The sequence below is a fragment of the Cynocephalus volans genome, chromosome 5, assembly GCF_027409185.1.
Source record: "Cynocephalus volans isolate mCynVol1 chromosome 5, mCynVol1.pri, whole genome shotgun sequence".
NCBI classification, from domain to species: domain Eukaryota; kingdom Metazoa; phylum Chordata; class Mammalia; order Dermoptera; family Cynocephalidae; genus Cynocephalus; species Cynocephalus volans.
Genome location: NC_084464.1, coordinates 151,084,815 through 151,108,525, shown reverse-complemented (window position 1 = coordinate 151,108,525; position 23,711 = coordinate 151,084,815). Strand labels below are relative to the sequence as shown.

General features: G+C 37.5%; 1 protein-coding gene across 1 annotated transcript in view; it reads left to right on the top strand.

Moving 5' to 3' along the window:
• Positions 1-23,711, top strand: part of SYNE1 (spectrin repeat containing nuclear envelope protein 1) — a 422,354-nt gene that overhangs the window by 173,443 nt on the left and 225,200 nt on the right. Inside the window, exons 39-50 of the mRNA XM_063096991.1 lie at positions 1,873-2,026; positions 4,291-4,919; positions 7,118-7,297; positions 9,861-10,011; positions 10,348-10,506; positions 11,661-11,843; positions 14,531-14,632; positions 16,896-17,099; positions 18,184-18,391; positions 19,238-19,350; positions 20,724-20,929; positions 22,451-22,606. Of these exons, the coding sequence (XP_062953061.1) occupies positions 1,873-2,026; positions 4,291-4,919; positions 7,118-7,297; positions 9,861-10,011; positions 10,348-10,506; positions 11,661-11,843; positions 14,531-14,632; positions 16,896-17,099; positions 18,184-18,391; positions 19,238-19,350; positions 20,724-20,929; positions 22,451-22,606 (2,445 nt within the window). The remainder of the gene's footprint in view (positions 1-1,872; positions 2,027-4,290; positions 4,920-7,117; positions 7,298-9,860; positions 10,012-10,347; positions 10,507-11,660; positions 11,844-14,530; positions 14,633-16,895; positions 17,100-18,183; positions 18,392-19,237; positions 19,351-20,723; positions 20,930-22,450; positions 22,607-23,711) is intronic.

Genomic DNA, 23,711 nt, shown 5'->3' with positions numbered 1-23,711 from the left:
CCAATACAGATCTTTGGGGAAAGCAGAGGAAATTATTATTATATTAAATGGAGTCAAAAATTGATCAAATCTTAATTAATTAGGTGATTAACAATTGGCATCTATACTTTTCTAATAAAATTTTTTTTCTTTAAATTGGTATTGATTACCCAATACCCAATGTGATCTTGGATAAACATTTAACCTTTCTGGCTATTTTTAAAATCTATTCATTCAGCAAATATTTATTGAGTTTCTACAGTGAGTAGAGCACTCTTCGATGTGCTGGGGATAGCAAGAGTAAACATGGAGCTTGTATTTATTTCACTGTTTATTCATTCATTTATTCAATCAATCAACAAATGTTTATTGGGTACCTGCCGAGTGCCAGGCACCATACCAGATACTGGAGGCATGAAAATAAACAAAGCCTGAACTCAAGTAAGTCACAGATCAGTGTGGAGATAACAAAGAGACCAAGGAGAAAGGTGAGCACAGAGTATTATAGGAACAAAAAGAAGGGACATTTGGGGCCGAGCCCGTGGCGCACTCGGGAGATTTGAATAGGTTCAGAAAAGGCTTACTGATGGATTTGATGCCAGCTCTTGAAAAATGAGCAATCTTCTGTAAAACAGAGGATTTGCCCTGCATATATCTCACAGGGGGCAAGAAAAGAACTTTCAAAGTGGTACAAATATGTGAAGCATTAAAAATATATTTTATGCATGTAAAGATAATGTGTAGAAAATTCTATAAGGGTCAAAACATAAAAGTAGAGTTAAAAAGTTTATCTTTAGATACAAATCATTGCAATGAGTATTAATATTTGATTAAATTACTATTTTTAATACCAATTTTGTACTCTGATCTTCAATCACCTATTGTTCATCAACTAATTCATTTATTATGCAAGCATTGATTGATTACTGAGCACATCCCAAGCACCTTTTTAGATGCTAAGGACACAGTAATAAGCAAGGCAGGTAAAGTCCTTGGCCTTATGGGGAGTGGGGGAGAGGAGAGGAAGGGATTGAGAGAAGATAAATACATAATTAAGCAGATGAATGAACAAGACTGCTTCATGTGATGTTAAGCATTATGAAGACAACAAAACAGCATGGCAGGAACTGCAAGGTGGTGCATCATTAGACTGGGTGGCCAAGTAAGGTCTCTCTGGGGAGGTGACATCTGGTTAAGATCCCAGCATTGCACGCAAGCAGAGGGAGCCAAGGGGCAAAGGCTCTAAGGCAGTAATAAGGTGGAATATAGGGAAACAGAGGTCTGTGGGAGTGTGGGCAGAGCTGAATTAGATGAGGCTGGAGAATTAGACTACGTGGGGTCCCTTGTAGACCACAGTCAGGATGTTGGGGGTTTTGCTTTCCTCAGTGCAACAGGAAACTGTCCCAGTGTTTAAGCATGACAGGAATGCTCTGATCACTTGAAATCATTTCTGGCTGTTCTCTAGAGTGTGGATTGTAGGGAGGCAAAGGTGGAAGGAAGGAAGACAGTTTCCGAGGCTGTTGGAGGCCAGTCAAGAGATGAAGATATTCAGCTGGGGGTGGGGGTAGTGGAAATGGAGAGAAGAGCACAGAATCAGTACCTGGTGTGGTGGGGGTGCTGGCAGGAGGTGTGTGGAGCAGACGTGGTGGTTGGTAAAGAAATGGAGGGACGAGGAATGACTCTAGGACCATCAGGGTGGATGGTGGGAATGTTGCCGAGACAAGGACAATTGTGAGAAAAATTGGATTTGGAGAGTAGAAAACATCAAGAGGTCTGGCTTGTCCATGTATGACATCACTTTTGCCCTCGGCTAAGCTTAATTCCCAAAATATATCATTAACCCTTTCTATTCACTTATCAGTCATTTTAACTTTAACAAATTTCTGCACATAGGATTACTTTTCTTCGGTCTGTGGTCGCTGAACATGAGCAATTTGATGAGCTGCTGCTTTCCTTTTCTGTCTGGATTAAGCTGTTTCTCAGTGAATTACAAACTACTTCTGAGATAAGTGTAATGGACCATAGAGTAGCTCTTACTCGGCACAAGGTAAAGTGTATTCTTTTAAGATGGAAGAAAGTAGTCACAAAAGAGAATTCTTGAATTACAAAGGGATGCAACATAAACAAAACCAAACAAAAAAAATGCTTGGCAGCAATTTAACTCTTTATTCATGTGAATACGTTTTAATAATTGAACATATGGTGCAGGCAACATGTTATGCAGATCAATTAAGCAGATAAAACCACTTCAGATAAAATAGGCAACTACCTTAAGGAACTATTTCTTCATAATGGAGCAAATGATTTCTAATGTAAAGTAATAAAAATATCCATTTTACACCTTCTTAGTTTGTTTTACTCCAATGCTGAAAACTGATGCTGAATTCAATGCTTTAACAATATAGTTTTTCTGAATTACCCATTTAGCTTGAAAGTTATTTAAAATTCATGACTTATTTCCCTTATTTATAAATTATGCATAATATCTCTATTGGCACCAAAAAACATTTTTAAAAATCAGATTGATTGTAAAGCATTGGGATAGTAGAGATAAGCTACATGATAGGTTTATAATAATGTTTAATAATGAAACTTTTAATATTTGTTGAGTGTTCATGCTATGCTGAATTTGCTAATTGGCTTTACTGGAGGGAAAAGTAAACCTTCTTGTGTCTTCACGACAGGAGGTAGTTTTACAGCTCAGAGGAAGGTGCCCACTGAAGTTAGGCTCCTACCCTCCAAAGAGACTGGGAAATAGAGGTTCTGTCTTCCTTGATAATTATGTTTCAAAGGGATGGTTTTCGGGTCCTTGAGAAACACATTCCTGAGTTGTGAAACTGTCCAGAATCTTTACACAGATTTACTTACCAAAGGGGCAGAGAATTAATTTATAATTGCAAGTTTTCTAAAGTAAATGCTCTAGGGAAATGAAGAACAGGGACCTCTAGTCAGGAAGAAGCTGTCGAATGTTTAGTAGTCAAGCTGACGGGAATGGTAAGGCCATTGTGGTCAAGATTAAGGTAGATGATAATTTCTCTTTAATGGGAACTATGCTAAGATTGTTAACAAATTTTTTTTTGCTAGATTTTAAATATGACTTATGGTGAGCTAGTCAAATTTCCTATACAGCAGTTGCATTTAATCTATACTGCTTTAAAGAAAAGGTGGCTAAAACTTGTGCAGGTTTTCATCTGCCTTACCCACCATGTCTGAAGAGATGCTAATGTCGGTGCACTCCCTCACCCTTCCCTACAGGCTCTGTTAGAATTAGCTCTAGTGCATACACACACACACACACACACACACACACACATATATTATTATATACATACTATATTTTTTATATATCATTGTAGGGGCTAAGGAAAAACTTCCCCTTCGCCTTCTGAAAGTTCACTGAAAATCAGTGACAAAAAAGACAGATTAATAAAAGAAAAGGCATAACAAATTTTATTTTCACATGCTATGGGGGTGGCAGGAGGTGGGCTATGTACAGAGAAATCGCAGGAGAGCAATTGCCTAATAATCCGAAGGTCATCGCAGAAGCTTATATACTTCCTTATAGGGAACAGGGAAGATGGGGGGTGGGTATAAGAGTAGATTATTTTCAGAAATGAATGAGCCCAAGGAACAATGGCCCAGGACCAAATTTCTCTGAGTTCTGGAAGAGGGCATCACAGTTGAAGGGAAAAAGCATTCAAGCAAGGGCTGTCTTGTTATGCAGATGAAAATATCTCAGATAATCTGGGAGCTGCCCTCAGAGAGAATAAATGTTAGATAGTGGGGGGAAGCACAGCAATTGTTAGCCAGGGTAGATTTTTCTCTGCAGATGCAAACCTCCTCAAAAAAAAAAGAGAGCAGCTTTTTAGCTATTCTTGTGTTTCCAGTTCCTCTAAATAGCCATCTTGAACTGTGTCAAAGAAGTATATTTTGGAACAAAAGATTTTGCTTTCCTTAATATAAAAGTAATTTAAATATATGAGTATTTATACATATTATATATATATATAATATGTATATTCTTTTTAAATCTTCCAAATTTTTTATGTCTTTTAACCAGCGATTTCTATGCATGAAGAAATAATTTCCACAAAATTAATTACTCCAAATCAGTGCTGTGTTTTATATGAAGTATACAGAGGAGCAAAACAGGATATTTTATGCACATTTCTAAGAAATGTACTGTGGATCTTTAAATACTACACTATCCATTGTACTTAAATCATATCCTGACATCACACATCCTGTAGTGTATCTGCGTCATGAACTGTAGAGTATCTGAGTCATCACTAGCTCTCTCTTCCCTTCCAGGACCACACAGCAGAAGTAGAGAGCAAAAGGGGGGAATTGCAGCGTCTGCAGGATCATTTAGCAAAATTGGGTTCTCTGGGCCGAGCCGAGGACGTCCACCTCCTCCAGGGCAAGGCAGAGGACTGCTTTCAGCTGTTTGAGGAGGCCGGCCAAGTTGTGGAGAGGCGGCAGGTGGCCCTGTCCCAGGTGACAGAATTCCTACAGAGCCACGCCGCTCTGTCCGGGGTTCTCCACCAGCTGAGGCAAATGGTGGAAGCGACCAACAGCATGAACAAGAAACAGTCTGACTTGTTAGAAAAGGACCTAAATGATGCTATTCAAGATGTTAAAACATTAGAATCTACTGCCATCGGTCTCGATGGCATTCTTGCCAAAGCCCAATACCATCTGAAAAGTGGAGGCTCTGAGCGAAGGACTTCCTGCAGAGCCATGGCTGATCAATTATGTTTAGAATTAGAAAGGATCCAGAACCTTCTGGGAACCAAGCAGAGTGAGGCAGATGCCCTGGCAGTATTGAAAAAAGCATTCCAAGACCAGAAAGAGGAGTTGCTGAAAAGCATTGAGGACATTGAAGAGAGAACTGACAAAGAGCGACTAAAAGAACCTACTCGCCAAGCTCTTCAGCACAGGTAACGGGAAACTGTGTCGAAGCCAGCTGTCTCTTTCACTTTTTATTTGTTCCAGAATTAACTTTCATGCAAAACTCTAATAGTACCACATTTATTAACTTCTTTTTTTTTTCATGTTTTGAAGATAAAATTAATGACTAATTTGACACTCGAGAAGTACTAAAATTTCTTTGCTTTCCTTCAGGATTTTCCCGAGGCCTGTACATGAGCCACTCTGAGTCCTTATTCATAAGAGAGTATATAGATTGTATTATCTTTTCTGAAGCAATTTTTAACTGATAGGAGAAGTGATTCATCTTCTGTAACAAAAGTGAGGGCAGAGGAGAAAGGGAGGAATCCAAATAGATTTGTGGTTTGGTGGTACAATTACCGGGAAGTTTCTCCCTGGTGGCCACTAGCCCCTCAGTCAAGACTGGAGCAAGCTCATTAGTTGAAAGAAGGTGGCAGATGCTGGAGGAGAGAAAATGCTGAGAAAAAGTTCTCTTGTAGACAGGAACTTAGGAAGAAGATGAGGGGCAATTTGAGATCTGTGTTCATTCGTTTAAAGTGAAATCAACCGGCTTGGCAGGGTGGTTGTCCACAACTACTTTTTTCTTTTTGGTGGCTGGCATGAGGATCCGAGCTCTTGACTCTGGTGTTGGCAACACTATTCTCTATCCAACTAAACTAACTGGCCAACCCTCCACAACTGCTTGTAACTGTTTGCTTAGAGGTATGGAGAAGGCAGAGGAGTGGGTTTAAGCAAAGTTGAGGTTTTGTTGGGTGAGTTCAATAGAGAAGCAAATAGATCAAGGGTAAGCCCCCTTAGTAAATTTGACAAGCAATTTTCTCCCTAATACTGTAACCTTCATATCAATTTTCTTTTTCTTTCATAATAGAACCTTCTCTCCACTCATATTCTCAGGGCCATTTTCTCTTCCACTTTTTCAAGGGGCAAAGAAGCAGCTGAAATGCGTTTACACCGAGGTGTCTGTATTGATAAACATTTGGTTGTCTCTGCCAAGACCATTGCCATCGTTTCACCAGAATCAAATATTAAGCCAATGCTTCAGTTAGATGACAGTAGAGTTAATATTAAGCTTCCTGAGGTTATACCCCTTGTAGGAAATAAGCTATCTGACTAGTTTTACAATAAATTTACAAAAGGGAATGAGATTTGGGAAGGGGATAAAGCCTCCAGAGTAAAGAGAGGGTGAGGAGCCTAGTGCCACTCACCCAGGAAGTCAGCAGTAGCACTGGGGCTGCAGGGCAGCATGGCCTGCGCAGGCCAAGCGTACAGGAGATCCTAAAATTGCTGGAGTGAAAAGCCCAGGTTGGGCTCAAGATTCATATCAGTACCCCCAACACTGAACGCACCAAAGTCGCATATAGGCTACAGAAAATGTTGAATTGAATTGACGGATTTATTAAATTCCAGCCATCCTTATGCTTCCCTGTGCCACCTTGGGCAAATCACCTCTCTTCTTGTATGGTGGGGAAAATAACAGTCGCCCCCCAGCCACTTCATTCTGGGAATTAAATTGGTTAATACATGCACACTCACTTTGTAAACTCTATGGTGCTATACCAAAATAGAAGAACGAAAGAGTCAGTGGCTGCCTCTGTTTGGTCACTTTTTACAAATGCTCAAATATTAGCTTATTAGGGACAGAAAAAGAGATCATTTTCTCATGGTAATCTTTTCAATAAAGTCGGTAACTTACCTCTTAAAAAGATGTGTTTTTTGTAAAGCTCAGTAAAGCCCTTTTGATTTTGAATGAAATAACTGTGATCCTTAAATATTACTGTTTACATGGATTGGACCTCATGGCACAAAAGCATTTTTTACCAATGACTTTGCAATAAGTATTCACCTATGTGAATAAGTGTTCACCTACGTGGCCTACAAGGTCAGCCTTAGTCTTGAAAGTCTTATACCATCAAAGCAAAGCAGAAAGAGAATACAAACTTAATAAAACGTTGATGGTGAGCAACAAGAATGAATTTCAGTGTTTTCTGAGGGACAGTCTGAGTTATTTTGTAAAATTAGCTTGAAAAGTATCTTCATCAGTTGATATACATTAATTTAACTGCTGTGTTAAAAAGTGTTTCTAGTAATCTACATGCGTGCTTTATGGACTCAGCATGTGCTTGTGGAAAGGAAATATTAGTTCACTACCTTTAGTAAATTAACAGTAAAATAACATTTTAATTCACAGGTTAAGAGTGTTTAATCAGCTAGAAGATGAACTGAATTCTCATGAGCACGAACTATGTTGGTTAAAAGACAAAGCTAAGCAAATTGCCCAGAAAGATGTAACTTTTGCACCTGCAGTTGACAGGGAGATAAATCGCTTAGAAGTCACCTGGGATGACACCAAAAAACTAATTCATGAAAAGTAAGTCAAAAACAACCAGTTTTTATTTTTAACTTCCTGCTTATTTTGTGACATTGGGCCATTGCTTGTTAACTTTCGTTGATGTTATCAAAAATTGCACATCTTTTGCCATCTTAGGTATTCTGTGTCACTTTAGTAACATTAAAAATTTAGTCTTTTTTTGTGTGTGACCGGTAAGGGGATCGCAACCCTTGGCTTGGTGTCGCCCGCACCGCGCTCAGCCAGTCAGCACACCGGCCATCCCTATATAGGATCTGAACCTGCGGCCTCAGCGCTCCCAGCACCGTTGCGCTCCCAGTGCCGCACTCTCCCGAGTGAGCCACAGGGTGGGCCCTAAAAATTTAGTCTTACAGAACTTTATTGAGAATTGTGTCTTGAGATCACAGTTACAGTGAATTTTGATCCTTAAAATCAGAAGTTACAAAGTGCTACAATGAGAGCCTTAACCTTTGATTTTCTTTTTTTTGTTTGTTTTGTTGTACTTGTTTGTAATTAAGGTAAACTTTAAATACAGTAAAATTTACCTCTCTTAGTATGCAATTCTATGAGTTTTGACAGACTCATTCAATTGTATAACTATCACAACTATCAAACTTTGCAGTAACAGTTCTACCACCTGAAAAAATTTTAACATATCTCATTGTAGTCTATCTCTTCCCCTCACCCACAGTTCCTGACAACCATTAATCAGTTTTCTGTATCTAAAGTTTTGTCTTTTTACAGAATCATATATAATTGGAATCGTATAGAATGTAACCTTTTGAGCCTGGCTTCTTTTATTTAGCACAATATATGTTTGTCCTGTGCATCAATAGTTCATTCTTTTTTTTAATAGCTGAATATTCCATTGAGTGGGTGTACCACAGTTAAATTACTTACCAGCTGATGAACAATTGGGTTCTTTCCAGTTTGGATGATTATAAATAAAACATCTGTAAACATTTACATTCGAGTTTTTGTGTGTACATAAGTTTTTATTTCGGTTGGGTAAATATCAAAAGTGGGACTCTAGGTTGCATGGTAAAGTATACATTTAACTTTGTAAAAAAAAACTGCCAAACTGTTTCCCAAAATGGTTGTACCATTTTGCACTCATACCAGCCATGTGTGAGAGTTCCACTTGCTCCACATCCTTTCTAACAGTTGGTATTGTCAAGTTTTTGTTACTTGCTTGTTTGACATTGTAATAGATTTATGGAGATCTCTCATTGTGTTTTTAATTTATATTTTCTTGATGACTAATGATATTGAGCATATTTTCACATATTGTTTGTCATCTGCAAATCTTTTTTAGCAAAGTACCTGTCCAAATTGGCTGATTTGGGAGGGATTGTTTGTTTTTTTGATATCGAGATCTTTTTCATATCAATAATATCCCAAACAAAATTCCCACAGAATTTTTGTAAAAATTGACAAGCTGATTCTAAAATTTATATGTAAAAGCAAAAGACCTGGAATAGCCATAAAATTTCAGAAAAGAATTGTTGGACTCACCCTACCTGGTTGCAGTGTGGTTTTGGCCAAGGGATAAAAGTATAGACCAATGGAACAAGTAGTACAGAAATAAACCCACACATATTTAGTGAATTGATTTTTGATAAAAATGCGAAGGCAATTTGATGGAGAAAGGATAGTCTTTTCAATAAAGGTGCTGGAACAATTGGGCATCCATATGCATTAAAAAAAATGAACCTAAATATGTACCTTACGTTACGTACGAAGACATTTGAAACAAAACTGAAAGCACATTACATATTGTAGACTATTAATGTAGGCTTTTAAAATCTAACCATGTCAAACAAACTTTATTCTATATTATTAAACATTCTTTTAGATTGTGATTTCTTAGAGGTTGCATAGTGTTTAACTATAAAAATGTATCAAGATTTATTCAATCATTGAATTATTTTTAACACTTAGGTTATTTCTATTTTTTTTCTCCTATTGTAAATAATGGAGTGAAGAATATCATTTTACCTAAATCATAATGCACACACATCTGTTTCTTTGTAAAAATTTCCAGACATAATTACTTGCTCAAAGGCATTTTACTCTTATAAACAAAAATTACCTTATTTTGACAATATCCAGGAGATTCATGTTCAATTTGTTACATTGAGACGGTAGAGAAAAATATGTTTTCAAATTATCGAGCAGCATTTTTAGTTGTTTTTTGTTCTGTTTTGTTATTTTCTTCCCCCAATATATGCCAGTATGAAGTAAATAAAACAGAATGAAAAAAACATTTTAAAAAACTAATAATTTGGGTGACTCATCTAAGAGAGTTTGCCTTTGAAGAGCAAAGAACATTGCTTCTTTGTCGTTGAATTTATAGCTTTTGTTTAATGGCTATGTGCACTCTTCATTCAAGGATAACATTTTGGACATTAGAATTAAGTCGGATTAACTATTTTGACCTCAGTGGGAAGAAATATGGTTTTCTCTTGGTTCCAGCATCCATCTGTGAATACGTTTATGTAGTGATATGTCAAGTCCAATCATAGAAAATTCTTCCCTTTCCTGATAATGACACTAAATGATATATTTTCTTTAATCATTATAGCCAGGGTCAATGCTGTGGACTTATTGACTTAATGAGAGAATATCAGAACTTGAAGTCAACTGTATCTAAAGTCCTAGAAAATGCCAGCAGTGTGATTATAACCAGAACTACTATAAAAGATCAGGAGGATCTTAAATGGGCTTTTTCCAAGGTAAAATTCAAAATGTATTTATTTTAGACTGGTAGATCTATTTTTTACTCAAAGCAATTCTCTGTACAATTCTTCTTGTCAGTATATTTAGATGTGGATAATTCATGCTAACAAGCTCAACTCTTTTTTTCCTAGGAATACTGATATCCTAGGATTCTAGTAATTCAAGAAAATTATATATGTGTGTGTGTATATATATATTCTTATAGTTAATTAATATCACTAATTTCTGCATAAGGTCACCATGAATTAAATTTCTTAGAGGCAAATGGTTTTAAACTCTTGACTTATTTATCACCAATTATTTTATTAATTAGGAAACATTTATGTCCACAGCATGAAACTGCCAAGAATGAAATGAATTATAAACAGAAAGAGTTGGATAATTTTACCAGTAAAGGAAAACAGTTGTTATCTGAGCTGAAAAAAATTCACAGTAGTGATTTCATCTTGGTGAAAACAGACATGGAGAGCACTGTGGACAAATGGCTGGATGTAAGATAATCACTTGGGATTCTGCGAACTGTTTAAATATTCACATTTCTCAATCAAATTTTTGGGCAAACGATTATTCAGGGATGTGAATTCTATTTTTTAGCTTTTAATGATAAATGCAAAATATGTGGAAGAAAAATAATGTTCACATGAAATTATTTCCCTTATTTTGTTGAAACAAATTCCATATTTTCTGGAATTTCACTTAATAGATTCAAACATAACAAATCATAACTCTGAATGCTTTTCTTCTTAAAACTCTGGAATTATGGATAAAAATAGAAGAATAATTTATAAACCTCCTATAGAATATTAAATTATAATATATAATAATTTAAAGTAAAAGGGCTATGGTTCCACATTGGAAAACATTAGACTTGTAGTTTACATCCTTGGGTTTTAGTTCTTGCTCTGTCATTTACTAGCTATTGTGACCATAGAATGCGTCACTTGATCTCCCTGGAATTCTATATATCTATCCATAAATATTTTATACCACCTTCCAGCTCAGAAGTCCAGTGATTCTGTTGCCCCCCCTTTTAATATCTAGATTCAGAAGTTTAATCTACAGTGGGTTCCCTTACTAAAGCTAAATTTACTAAAATTAGACATTGGCATTTGTGCAATATAATCAAATAATTTGAGGACTGCAGAAAACCTTATATGCCTCCACTTTTAAAAGAGTACTCTTATTATAAGAAGAAAGTTAAGCAATAATACCTTACTTTAAACATGTAAAGTTGGTTGCGCTTGTGTATATTTAAATCTGACTAATATTCATTCCTATATCTCAGCATTACAAATAAAAGTGCTTATTGTTTTATTTTAAAAATAAATACAGTACTGCCCTAGATGAACTTCAATTTTGTAGAATTTAATATTAGAGTGAGTTATATTTTAATAGAGACCTGTTGTGGTTGGTATCCCAATTTACAAATGAAAAGTTAATGTTGCAGAAGTTCAAACAACTCTGCTAATGACAAAAACAATGTATGTATCGATTAGCATTTGCTTGAGTCAGGTGCACTAATTAGCTTACAATAACTTGTAAAACCTTGTCAGAACATAATTTTCTGATGAAGGAAGAATTGGTGGGGGAACTAGATGTTAAATCCTCGCCCTGTTAGTGCCAAGGCTTCTATTTTCTCTTCTAGGTAGCAGAGAGAATTGAAGAAAACATGGATAGGCTGAGGGTAAGCCTGTCCATCTGGGATGATGTACTTTCAAGTAAAGATGAGATCGACGGGTGGTCAAACAGCGCTGTTCCACAGCTCGCTGAAAACATCAGCAGCCTGAATAACAGCCTCAAAGCTGAAGAACTCCTCAAAGAATTTGAGGTAAATTGACCGTGCCTAACTATGGCAGCTGTGGTGCACCACTGACTGAAATATGAAGACACTGTGTCTTTTTAAAGTTCCCTGGACCTTGGGGTTATCAGCACCGGGCTTTAACCACTGAACCAACCAGCCAGCCCTGACTCTTTTTTTCAAAGACACATATGAGTATTACAAAACTCTTAACTGCCTTTTTCTGTTTACTTGAAATTTGAATAGGCAATGGCTAAGAAAAGATTTTTTGTTTTATTTTGTTTTACATTTTTATTACTTCTTAGAGCTCCTTGAAGCATTAGCAGAAGAATAAAAATCCATAAAATCTATAATTTTTTCCCAATCATCTGAGAATATAACACCTTCCTACTTGAAAACCAAATTGGAAATGTTTGTAATTTAGTACTATTTCGTATCTATTTTTCTTTATTCAAAAAATCCCTGTTTACTGAGTACTTACCATGTGCTATTATGCTAGGTGCCGGGTTTGACTGTTACAGCTTCCACAGAAAGTCTCTGACCATTTAAAATTCTTCTAACCAATTTATTTTAAACTCCTTTTATTCCCATTTCTTGCATTCATTCATTTATTTATTCATCAAATTCTTAATGAGTACCTAAAATATGTCAGGCACTATTTTAAACACTGAAAATGTAGTAAAACAAAGTCTCTACCCTTATGAAATTTGCATTATTTACATTACAATATGAGAGTGCTTGAAAAAGTTCTTGGAAAAATGAAATTAAAAGATAATACTATTATATAAAACATGTTAAGTATATATTTATATATATAAACTAATGTTTTCATATATATATATATATATATATAAATATATATATATATATATATATATTTATATATATATATATATATATAAAATGTTAAGTAGTAATTGAGCCATGATGAAAAATGAAGCAGTGTGAGGGGAAGTAGAGTTAGGAGAGATACCTATTTCAGGAGGCATATAAGTGACAGTCCTCTTGGTGAGGGCAGAGACTGTCCACATTGCTCCTTCTGGTGCCCAGCACTGTGCCTGGCACATACACGGAACTTGATAGGTAAGTAAATGAGTGGCTGTAGTCTGAAAAAATATAGGAAAATGAACTGTATTAGTTATACAGCTGTCTTTGACCCAAATAACATTCTAAAGATTTCATAATCTAATTCCAATTTCTAAGGGCAGTTAGAAGTTGAGGAAATTTCCCAGATTGAAAGTATAGCCAGGGAAGGGATACTGCAGTTTGTTTAGTTATTATCTCTGATGTTAAATTGACATTATGGCTCACACAGTGGCCTGGGCTAGATCCAGTTTGTACCAGCTCACGAAAGTCAATTGTTAAATGTTCAGGAATTTTGTAAACCAGTTTTAAATCCAACCATTATTAAAAATTAAATTGTAATGTATACAATTAAATAAATTCTATTAAAAACCAAGGTAATGAATACTCAAAACTTATCATTTCCTAGCTATTGTTCTACATATTACTTTATCTAGGCCCTTGAGTTATTGATATCTATTACATCTCTTTAATAGGTGGTGGGAATAATACAGAATGGTGTGCTACTGTTTATGTCTTCCAACTCCACGTGCAGTGACGTCATGTCTTAGTTCAAAATGGTCTTAAATGCTGCAAATCAGGAAGGGTGGCGGAGGTGGTTGTTAAGCCCACACACTGCTATGACTTCAGAAATCCAGACAGCTGATGTGCATCAGACCCACATTTAATATGGCCAGGTTTGGTCACTCACAGAGATGAGTTTTTATGTAACTGACTGTCTGTGTGACACGCTAGCTAATACAGTCAGTGAACGGATTCAGCCCAGTGCCAAACAATGCCGTTCCTGCTGCAGCCAAGTAAATGAACGTAGGTGAGCAGGTGCAATTCCTTAATTGCCCAGACAGCTTCTGGAGGAGACCAACGGGCCTGACAGTTAGTCCATCACATCCTACCATAACTAAATTATTTTCTAGATTGAAGGCATCAGGAGGTTCGTTAGTGTCTGCAAAGCACCAAAATACCCTTTTTAAGTTGAGGGGAATAATTTATTAAATGCTGCTTTGTCACTCTGAATAGCTAATGAAGTTTACAAGCATCTAATTGGTTCAATAATGATTCTTTGATTGCTCTTACTTCTTTTGTGTGTTAGTGTTGGTGCAAAAAGAAAAAAAAGGCACCTAATTGAAATTAAATGTCAATTTCCTGGTTAACCTGATTTCCACTTTATTATCTTGTAAATTTTTATTTTAAATGTTTCTTATGTATTACTTATAGTCTACAGTCATTAGGCATTCCTGATGTGTATATGCTTTGAAATACTTCTTTACGAGTTTATTGCTACCATAGTAACCAGTAGTATTACTGTAATGAATAAATAACAACCTATTGAGAATGCCCACTGATTCAAGACTTTTGGTCAGTGTTTAACTTTTTCCAGGAGCTTTTTTCTAATAAAAGAGGGTGGGGGGAAAGTTAGTTCTGCATATTCCCTCTCATTCCAAGTGAACGTTAACTGTAATGTTTTCCACATTCATAAGTAATGCCATCCCTCAGAAAATGAAACAGAAAATTTTTTTTCCACCACTGGCTTAAGTTGGTATTTTGACAGAGTTAGCTCTTACAATTATTAAATATTAAATATAGCATGTCAATGTTTTTAATTAGTTACACATTTCTTCTTTGTCTTTTGTCAGTCTGAAGTTAGAAACAAAGCATTGAAATTGGAAGAACTGCATTCCAAAGTAAATGATCTTAAAGAATTAACTAAAAATCCAGAAACACCACCAGACCTTCAGGTAAGCATGTAATCAGTTTTCTAATGACTACTATATATTAGGCTCTCTGTCTCTCTGTCAATCTCTCTCTATCTCAAAAAAAAAAATCTTTATATGTCCTATTGTTATCATCATCATCATAATTCCAAGTAAACATGTGGATCTTATCATTTGTGTGATTAAAATATTAACATCCTTAGAATTCCTGGTGCCAGTGTTAGTAGCATATTTTCAGCTCAAATACTATACTTAGTTATTTTTTTGTTACTAAATTATGAAAGTATTCTCAGCCAGCTTGCTTTATGGACCATTTCATGTCTAGACAGGAACAGAAACCCTTCTTATAAATATTGATGTTCTTATTGATATTTCTCTAATTCCTTTATTCAGTAACTGGTTTGGAGGGATAACTGCTGCCATCTCACTTCCCAGCTCTGTAGGGGGCACAAGTCCACAGGAGCCACGAGGCAGGACAGGGTGGAGCAGGGCTGGCCAGGAAACCAGGGCTACTTCAGTGCCCGAGCAGCACTGGGGGGTCTCTTGTGGCTGCCAGCCGCACAGTCTCCAGGCTAAGGGTTCTGCTGCATCCCTTTGACTCTATATTTGTTGCCAACCTTATGGATTTTCTCTACATTTTCTTTCTGCTTCTTGTGCTTTTGTCTTTGATTTGCCATTTCATGCTAACCAGTCAATCTAGTTCGATCGACTTGTGAGATGACCTGACACTGTGTATCCATCAGTTAGTGCCATTGGTGGAGGATATACATGCACGGGAACATTGCAAGTTTCACCTGAAGCATGGAGAGGCGAAGGGGGTGCTATTCATAGACAGCACTAGAGACAAGTGCTTATGCATGTCACCTATGTTGGGGACATCCATGGGCAACAGATATTGCAGAGTGGAGATTAAGGCAGGACTGTGAGAGAGAGCTGCTGTTGTACTCTGGTTTCTCTCTTTCTGTCTCTCACATGAGACACACACACTTCTATGCATACTCAAGGAAGAGGTGTGGACGTGCCTCAAGCCCAGGCAGAAGGGTTTCAATGGCACCACCTGGAGGACAGGATATTTGTCCCCTGCATCTGACAGACACAGGAGTATATAGCCTCCATCCCCTGGGAATCCTCAAGGGGACAGACAGGCTGGCTAACTGCTGATGTATTTGCCAAAGAAGAAATTCATGTTTGGGGTGGCCTTCATCTCAGAGTTAGTTGGGGGTGAGTGCTGGAGTGTGACCTGTGGCCCGGAAGGGAGTCATGAGAAGGAGAGAAGGAAGGAAACACCATGCGAGGATATCTCAGCTGGTCTGAGAGGCTCCCTGCAGGACGGCCAGCCCTCAGCAGCCAGGAGTTAAAGAAGTACCTCCAGGCCGTGGAGAAGAAAATCAAGAGCTAGAGAAGAGTGCATTAATGCTTCTGTGGACCTCAGTGTGAGGTCCCAGCCATGTGGGGCATCTCAGAAAAATGCACAGACTGAGGCCAGGATAGAAGAGTGAATGTTCCACCTTGCCCGGCCTGGAGAGCACAGACGCCAGCTCACAGCGGACGTCAGGAGATACAGAGCCCCTCGCTTACCTCCTCCTAGTCCTCACCTGCAGGGGTCAGACATTGGGCAAAGAGGGGGAATAAAAATAAAGCAAAGACAGAGAAGGAGAAAAAATCCTCAATTTTAAGTTCTAGGTTTTGATTACCAAGTAGATGTGGATGTTTGAATTGTGGAATTGAGACTGTTTTGCAATTTATAGTGACTGTTCGTCCTTTTCTTAACTCAGGCGTCAGAGGCGTCAATCCTCCTGAAATGTATCATTCTGGAAGGAGAAAAGAACCCATTGAATATTTTTAAGGGACAGTGGGAGACAGAAATAAAATTGCTTTATGATAAAAATCCCATAGTGATGTTTGTCACAATTGTGGTTACATCTGGGCAGAAAATGTGTGCGTGTTTTCAGGGAGAATTAAGAGCAGGTTTTTGGTCACCTCCTTGGTAATTCCATGTGGGTCCAGTGTGGCTTTCAGAATGTGATCTCACCTATTTCCTGGAACTGCCACTTTAATACCCAATGTTAATAGCAATCCTTACTTTTGCCATTTTCCCATCACTTCATGTTTGGCAGCTTGTACTCGCTGATTTTCCTTCTTGGAAAAGGCATAGGAGCATTCGAGCTGGGTTCCATGGTGAGGCTGATTTGTTTTTGACAATTAAGCTACACATAAACACAATTCCTACTGAATGAGTGTTCTTCTGGCTTTCACAAATTTTAAGGAACTCTTGCTTTCTGTTTAGTTTATAGAAGCAGACTTAAGGCAGAAACTGGAGCATGCCAAAGAAATAACTGAAGAAGCAAAAGGAACCTTGAAAGATTTCACTACTCGAAGTACACAAGTGGAGAAATTTATTAGTGACAGAACAACGTGGCTGACAAAAGTGGAAGAATCCTTGATGACCTGTGCCCAAAGTGAGACTTGTGAAGGGTTGAAAAAAGTAAAGGTAGGTAATAAACCACCATGAAGTGTTTACAATGGAATAGTGATATTAGTTCTCCTGTTTTGTGGTGACTATAATAAAAATATGACCTCTGCTCTCAATTACTCATGTTAACACCAGACCAACTAATTCATGATATTGGACGCAGCAAAGGAAGAAGCAGATAAAAAACAGAACGCAGTGTTAAGAAGTCTAAGATGAATACTTTAAAAACAGAAAGCATGCATTGCTGTGGGGCTTGCTCATAAGGCATGCTTTTTTATATACGTATGTATAAAAATAAGCATGGCCTATATATATATACACACACACACATATATACATATATATATATATATATATTTATATATTTATATTTTTGGTAAAATAGTGGAGCCTTTAGAAAACTATTTTACTTTCCATGAATTTTCAAGCTTGAATGCCAGGCAGTTTTCTACCACTTAATTCTTTTTATTTGCCAGTATAACTGCTTTTATCTAAAGAATGATACATTTTTGCGGAAAAAAAGTTGAGAAAACATTCCACTTCCATGTTAATATCAGTCCATATTAATAGATGATGTTTCTGATCAACCATCTGTAAAGAATGTGCACTGAGTTTTATTTTCAACATATGTGATCTGTTATCATTTAGCATATTTTCTTACTGCTCTTGAGACTAAAGACATATGTTTTTAAGTTAACAACGGGTGCTTTTGATGCAGCCCGTGACCCTGAAACAAAGCCCAAGTGACCCTTTGAAGAATGCGAACTGAGATAGTTTCTAGTCAAGTGACTAAACTCACTGTCATGGGCTCAAATCCTTAAGGATCTGTTCAATTTGCTTGAAATCCTAGACTACACCCCAGATTCTAGCCACCTCTCAACAGCTATTTGTTCCCAAGGAGAACTGGGGAAAATTCTGGAATAAATCAAGACAGATCTATCACAAATACTCAAAAAATCCCATCTAAATGTATACACTGCTGAGTGAATTTCAGCAGCATTAATTTCAGGTTCATATATATATATATCATAGTGGATGGAGTACAGGGAGTGTTTCTCTCGAATGTGATGAATATCCTTCATGGTATGCTTTTATTCTGTAGGAAATACAGAAAGAGCTTCCAAGTCAGCAAAGGAACATCAGCTCTACCCAAGAGAGCCTCAATAGCTTGTGCCGCAGGTACCACTCGGGCGAGCTGGAGCTCCTAGGCCGCGCGATGACGGGGCTGATCAAGAAACACGAAGCCGTGAGCCAGCTCTGCTCCAGAACCCAGGCCAGCCTGCAGGACTCACTGGAACAGCACTTCAATGGTGAGCTCGGATGGGCCTTAGCGTGTATAGTTTGTTGATGGGACAGAATCCAAACCAAATGCTGCCTAGAAACTGCCAGCAAAAGTTTGAGGAAACTTTCCACGAGGATAGCATTTTAAGTTCATGTGAGCTTTGAGATCTGAGCAGTGGGAGCGCTGTGCTGGGCTTCTCATCCTATGCAGAGTTCTTCCTCTTCCTCCCCCAAAAAGCAGGAACCCACCATTTTGATGATTCTGAATTTCATCTGGATTTTCCACCTATAGCTCATGTGTGTGGAAAATCACTTCCACTCAAACGAGTGGCAGCCACTGCCCGAATAACTACTGAATTTCTTTATGCTGTGATGAAGTGACACAGTAAGCTTGGGCGTTAGGAGAGGCCATGGAACCGTGACAGCCATGCAAATTCAGGAAACTGCAGATCCTGTGTCCTGCTTCTGGTTCACATGGAGCTGTGCCTGTGTCCTGCTGGGGGCGCACTGTGACTCTCTAAGTCCACGTGGTTGAAAGACAGGATGGTTCCTCCCTGTGCCATAGAAATAGCTTTAATGCCCCTGGAACGTATCTCACCTTAAACTCATATATTCAGGCAATGAATTACCTTTCTTTACCTAAAAAAGAAAGACAGTAGAGAATCAGAAGACATTCTAGTAATATAGATTTCTTTTCAGCCTTTTCTCTGAGATCATTTCTCATTTCTGTCATGAACAGTTGTGGTTGTAGATCATCCTGTATTATTTTCTATAAGGCAAAATGAGATGAGCAAAAGGCCAGAAATAATTCATTGCGCTGATCGAAGTTCATTCAATGTTTTGGGCTTATTCCTGATTTTTATTACTTTCAAAAGATTCTATGCAGGAATTCCAAGAGTGGTTTTTGGGAGCTAAGGCAGCAGCAAAAGAATCATCAGACAGAACTGGTGACAGCAAAGTTCTGGAGGCAAAGCTGCATGACCTTCAGGTATGAAAACTGGCATCCCTCCTCCTCTTCCCCAAACCGCACATGAGTGCCTTCAGGTCAGACCTAAATAATCTCTTTTCCCAAGTCTTATTTTGTTCAGTCTTTTCTTCTTCCCTAGCATAATTAAGCTTGATTCAGGATACAGGCAATGTGAAGAGTAAGTTGAGAAAATAAATTGAAGTTAAACAATTTCTAGATCCCTTTCCTCTCTCTTTTTAGCCTATTGAACGCTCTTTGGAATTCATTCAAAGCTAAACCTAGTTTAAATTTTTATAGCAGTAAAAGTGTAAATAATTGCAACCATTTTATATCACTATTGTGGAGAAGTTTTTAAAAGAAGGAGAAGACATGGCTTGTGATTTTTAATAACTTATGGACTACATTTAGAAATAGGATATATTCAAATTAATGTAATAGATATTACAGGTTTTATAAATTGTGTTGACCATGAGATACATATTAATTCAGGAAGGAAAAGGCCATTGTGAAGCAAAGTTAAGAAATGATTTACAGAGGAATAGGTTCAAATTAGGTTTTGGCCAAGTTTTTCAAGCAGCTAATCTAAGCAAAGGACTATGTTAAGTATTGTGAAAATAATTTTAATAATTTAACATGGCCCATGAGGCTTTTGTGGCTTAATGGGTAATGAAAATGATGTAGGTAACTCATTATATTAGAAGTCAGGGTAGGAAGATTGTTGCAATAAAGGAAGCTGGTTTTGCAAGAGGTGTGGTGAATTCAGATGTGGAATCATCTCCCTTTAAGCTTGAGAGGCAATGGAACTCCACAAAGACACATCTGAGTGACAATTGAAATGCCACTCTGGAGCGCTAGGGAAAGGCAGGACTAAGCAGTGGATTCTGGGATTCTTTTGCTTTAGTGAAGCCATACCTGTGCATAGATCTTCCAAAAAAGAGATGCATTCCACGAAAAGAATGGACCTGAGGACAGGATTTGGTGGGAAGGTGGATCAGAGGAGGAGGAGGAGGAAGAAAGTTTGGAGGCTGCTAACCAGTAAGAGGGATATCACTGTAACCATGTGAGAAGATGAAACCTGGACTAGTTTGGGACAGGGACAATGGAGAAAGACTGAGAATGAGACCTTGACAGCATGCTCTTTTCCAGCTTGACATTGTTCTGTTTGTGCTCAGGTTTCCAATGGCTGGCTCCGTAACGTCGTCAATCAGGAGCCTTAATTATGTCCAACTTCATGCCTCGTTCTCACTCCAGCCCCGTTAGACTTTTTTTCCTTTGGGCTTTGTTTTTCTTCTCTTGCTCTGCTGTCTCAGCTCAGACTTGTAATGAATGCTGCCATGCACGAGGGTCTCTGAAAAATAGCAAATATTTTACGTTGCCTTTATTTCCTGAAACAGAACATTTTGGACTCAGTCAGTGATGGGCAGAGCAAGCTTGACGCAGTGACTCAAGAAGGACAAACTTTGTATGCACATCTGTCTAAACAAATTGTCAGTAGCATTCAGGAACAAATTACAAAGTCTAATGAAGAGTTTCAGGCATTTCTGAAACAGTGCCTTAAAGACAAACAGGCTCTTCAAGACTGTGCTTCAGAACTTGGGAGGTGGGTGTTTGTTTGGTTTTATTTGTTTTGTTTTCTAGGAAACAATTAGTAATTTTTATTCAGTAAAGTGGATCTAAGCATTGAAAGACAAAAGAGTAAACTATAGTATAATCTAGACAGTAAAAGACAGGAAAGACGTTTTAAATAAGGAATAAGATATAAACGCTTATTAAGACTACTGCAGTTTATCCAATTACTTTGCACTTTGCAAACCAAGTTCTGATTAAGAGTATATTATAGATTATATATGTATTTTTAATTGACACATATTGATTGTACATATTTATGGGATACAGAATTATATTTCAGTACATGTATATAATGTGTGATGATTAAATCAGGGTAATTAGCATATCCATTATTGCAAAAATTTATCATTTCTTTGTGATGATAGAATTTGAGCCCCTCTCTTCTGGCAAACTGAGAACGTACAATAAATTATTGTTAGTTATAGGTGCCTAGTACTACTATAGACCACTAGAACTTATTAATCCTATCTAGCTGTAATTTTTGTATCTTTTAACCAACCTCTTCTATACCATAAATGTAGATTTCATCATACACAGAATGTGTTTTTAAAGACTTAGAGAAAAGAGCGACATGAATAAACAAATAATATTTCAAATTGTGAGTTTAAATGATAGTAAGATTTGCCTTAACAGTTTCATCCTAGGACAATAATTGATTGCTCAGACTCTGAAGTTATCATTTGGCTTTATTTTCTATGTAGAAAAAACAAAGGAATTATATTCACTAGCAATTATAAATGAGGTAAATGCATGTATTTTTTGAGTATTTGGTCAGTTCAAGATATTAGAACTTTGACACCACAGTTTTTAGATTACCCAAGCCTTTTCCTTGTGTCTACTTCTGCTAGGATAGAGTTATGGCAGAAAGCAATCACTGAATTCTATGAGTCATGATTCCAATCAGTAATATATATGAGTATGTGTCAGCAGAGGTGAATATAAATTTAGAAGAAAAAAATAAAACCCTTGTTACTCGGGGGAGAAAAGACATCCGTGTAATCAAAGTGCCTTTCCGGTGGAAGAGTAATTTGCCTGACTCCTGTCCAGGTTTCTTGGAGAGCTTATGTTGTTTTCAAATTTTAGAACTCCTGTGCCATATTCAGATTCCATGAGAAACAAAGACACAGAGACTTCTTTCCCCAGGGCCTGCACTGATCTGTTGTCCCTAATTCTTTGTAGTAAGACACAAAGTTAAGTTCATATTGACATGGGAGTGCAATCTTACTGGCAGTTACCGGCTATGAAATCAGTTTAGCTAGGTGAGGTGATTCTTTTTCTGCTGGTAATTTCTCAAAAGAAATTACCATGATTTGTCACTTTGTTACTGAAATAAGTGATAATTTGATGGGCCCATTGTTGAGTTTACTTCTGTAACTTGAAAATTCATGAGCTCTTAATTGCTATATAAAAGACGTTGTGACTACAGCTGTTAGAATTCATTTATTATAACCAGCACATAAGATTTTCTTTAAGGCATTTTCCTTTTCTTTAGCTTTGAGGATCAGCACAGAAAACTGAACTTATGGATCTGTGAAATGGAAGAAAGGTTAAGTACAGAAAACTTGGGAGAGAGTAAACAGCATATTCCTGAGAAGAAAAATGAAGTTCATAAAGTTGAAATGTTCCTGGGAGAACTACTGGCTGCAAGGTGTGGTAGGGACATGGAAGAGGTTCTTTACCTGCTACCGTGTTTTAGACTGGTTGGTTGGTGATTGGGTTTGGTGTTGGTTGGTTGGTTGGTTGGTTGGTTGGTTGGTTGGTTGGTTGGTGGTGCTTGTGGTTTGTTCCAGTCCCTGACTATCTAGAATACAAATGATGGTGCTGCATTTTTTACAGCAGTGTGGTATTCTGGAGGGAGTGCAGGGTGGAGGTAAGAAGTCATGTGCGTCCCGGCTCTACCTCCTTTTGGTCAAGAAATTGGGCAGGTCACTTATCTCCTGTAATTCTTGATTTTAGCCTTTAAACATTCTGTTAATAATAACGTATCTTCCTCTCTGGGGTTATTTTGAGGATAGGTTAACATAATGTGAAGCTGATATGAAAAAAATGAAAACCACAAATTCACAGTAACTTGTAAAGATAGAAAATTAATGCTGTAGACCTCAATGTCTGTATATTCTTTACACATTTCAGCCTCCAGTTCCATTTCTAACCCACCCATCCTTGTAATATTCTTCGTAAAGCAAAGCTATAGTCATTAATTCTGTCTCTGCTCGTGGTTCCTCTTCTCCACCACAGTATTTACCTCTTCATCACTTCCCTACTGAGAAAATGTTTCTGGCTCCTTTCCCGGCCAGAGTTCTCGGGTCTGTGCCTTTGATCCCACCACCTTCAGCACTTTGCTGCCTACATTCATGTTCCACCCCTGGCATTTCAGCTGCTCCTCTCTATTGGAAGATAGAACACTTTCCATCAGGAAAATGCAGCTTGACCAAAATCTTGGGCGCCTTAACTGTCCTCTGAAAGCTCAGGTACACTTATCTGTGAAGGGCAGGAGAATGGCACCCACCCTGCTTGATCAGATAAACCAACAACCATCAACAATTGAATTAAAAATTGCCTAATTCAAATCATGGTCATTCCCCATTTCCACTGAATCCTTTTTTTGTTCAAACATGCCTAGTATTACTAGCCTTGAAAAACAAGCCTACAAAGAAAATAAACAACAGAACCCATTTGGACAATTACCTGTTGGTGTGCTAGTTTGAGGACTATCGTAAAATTTCCCTGAAATGCTTTGGTCCCATCTCTGC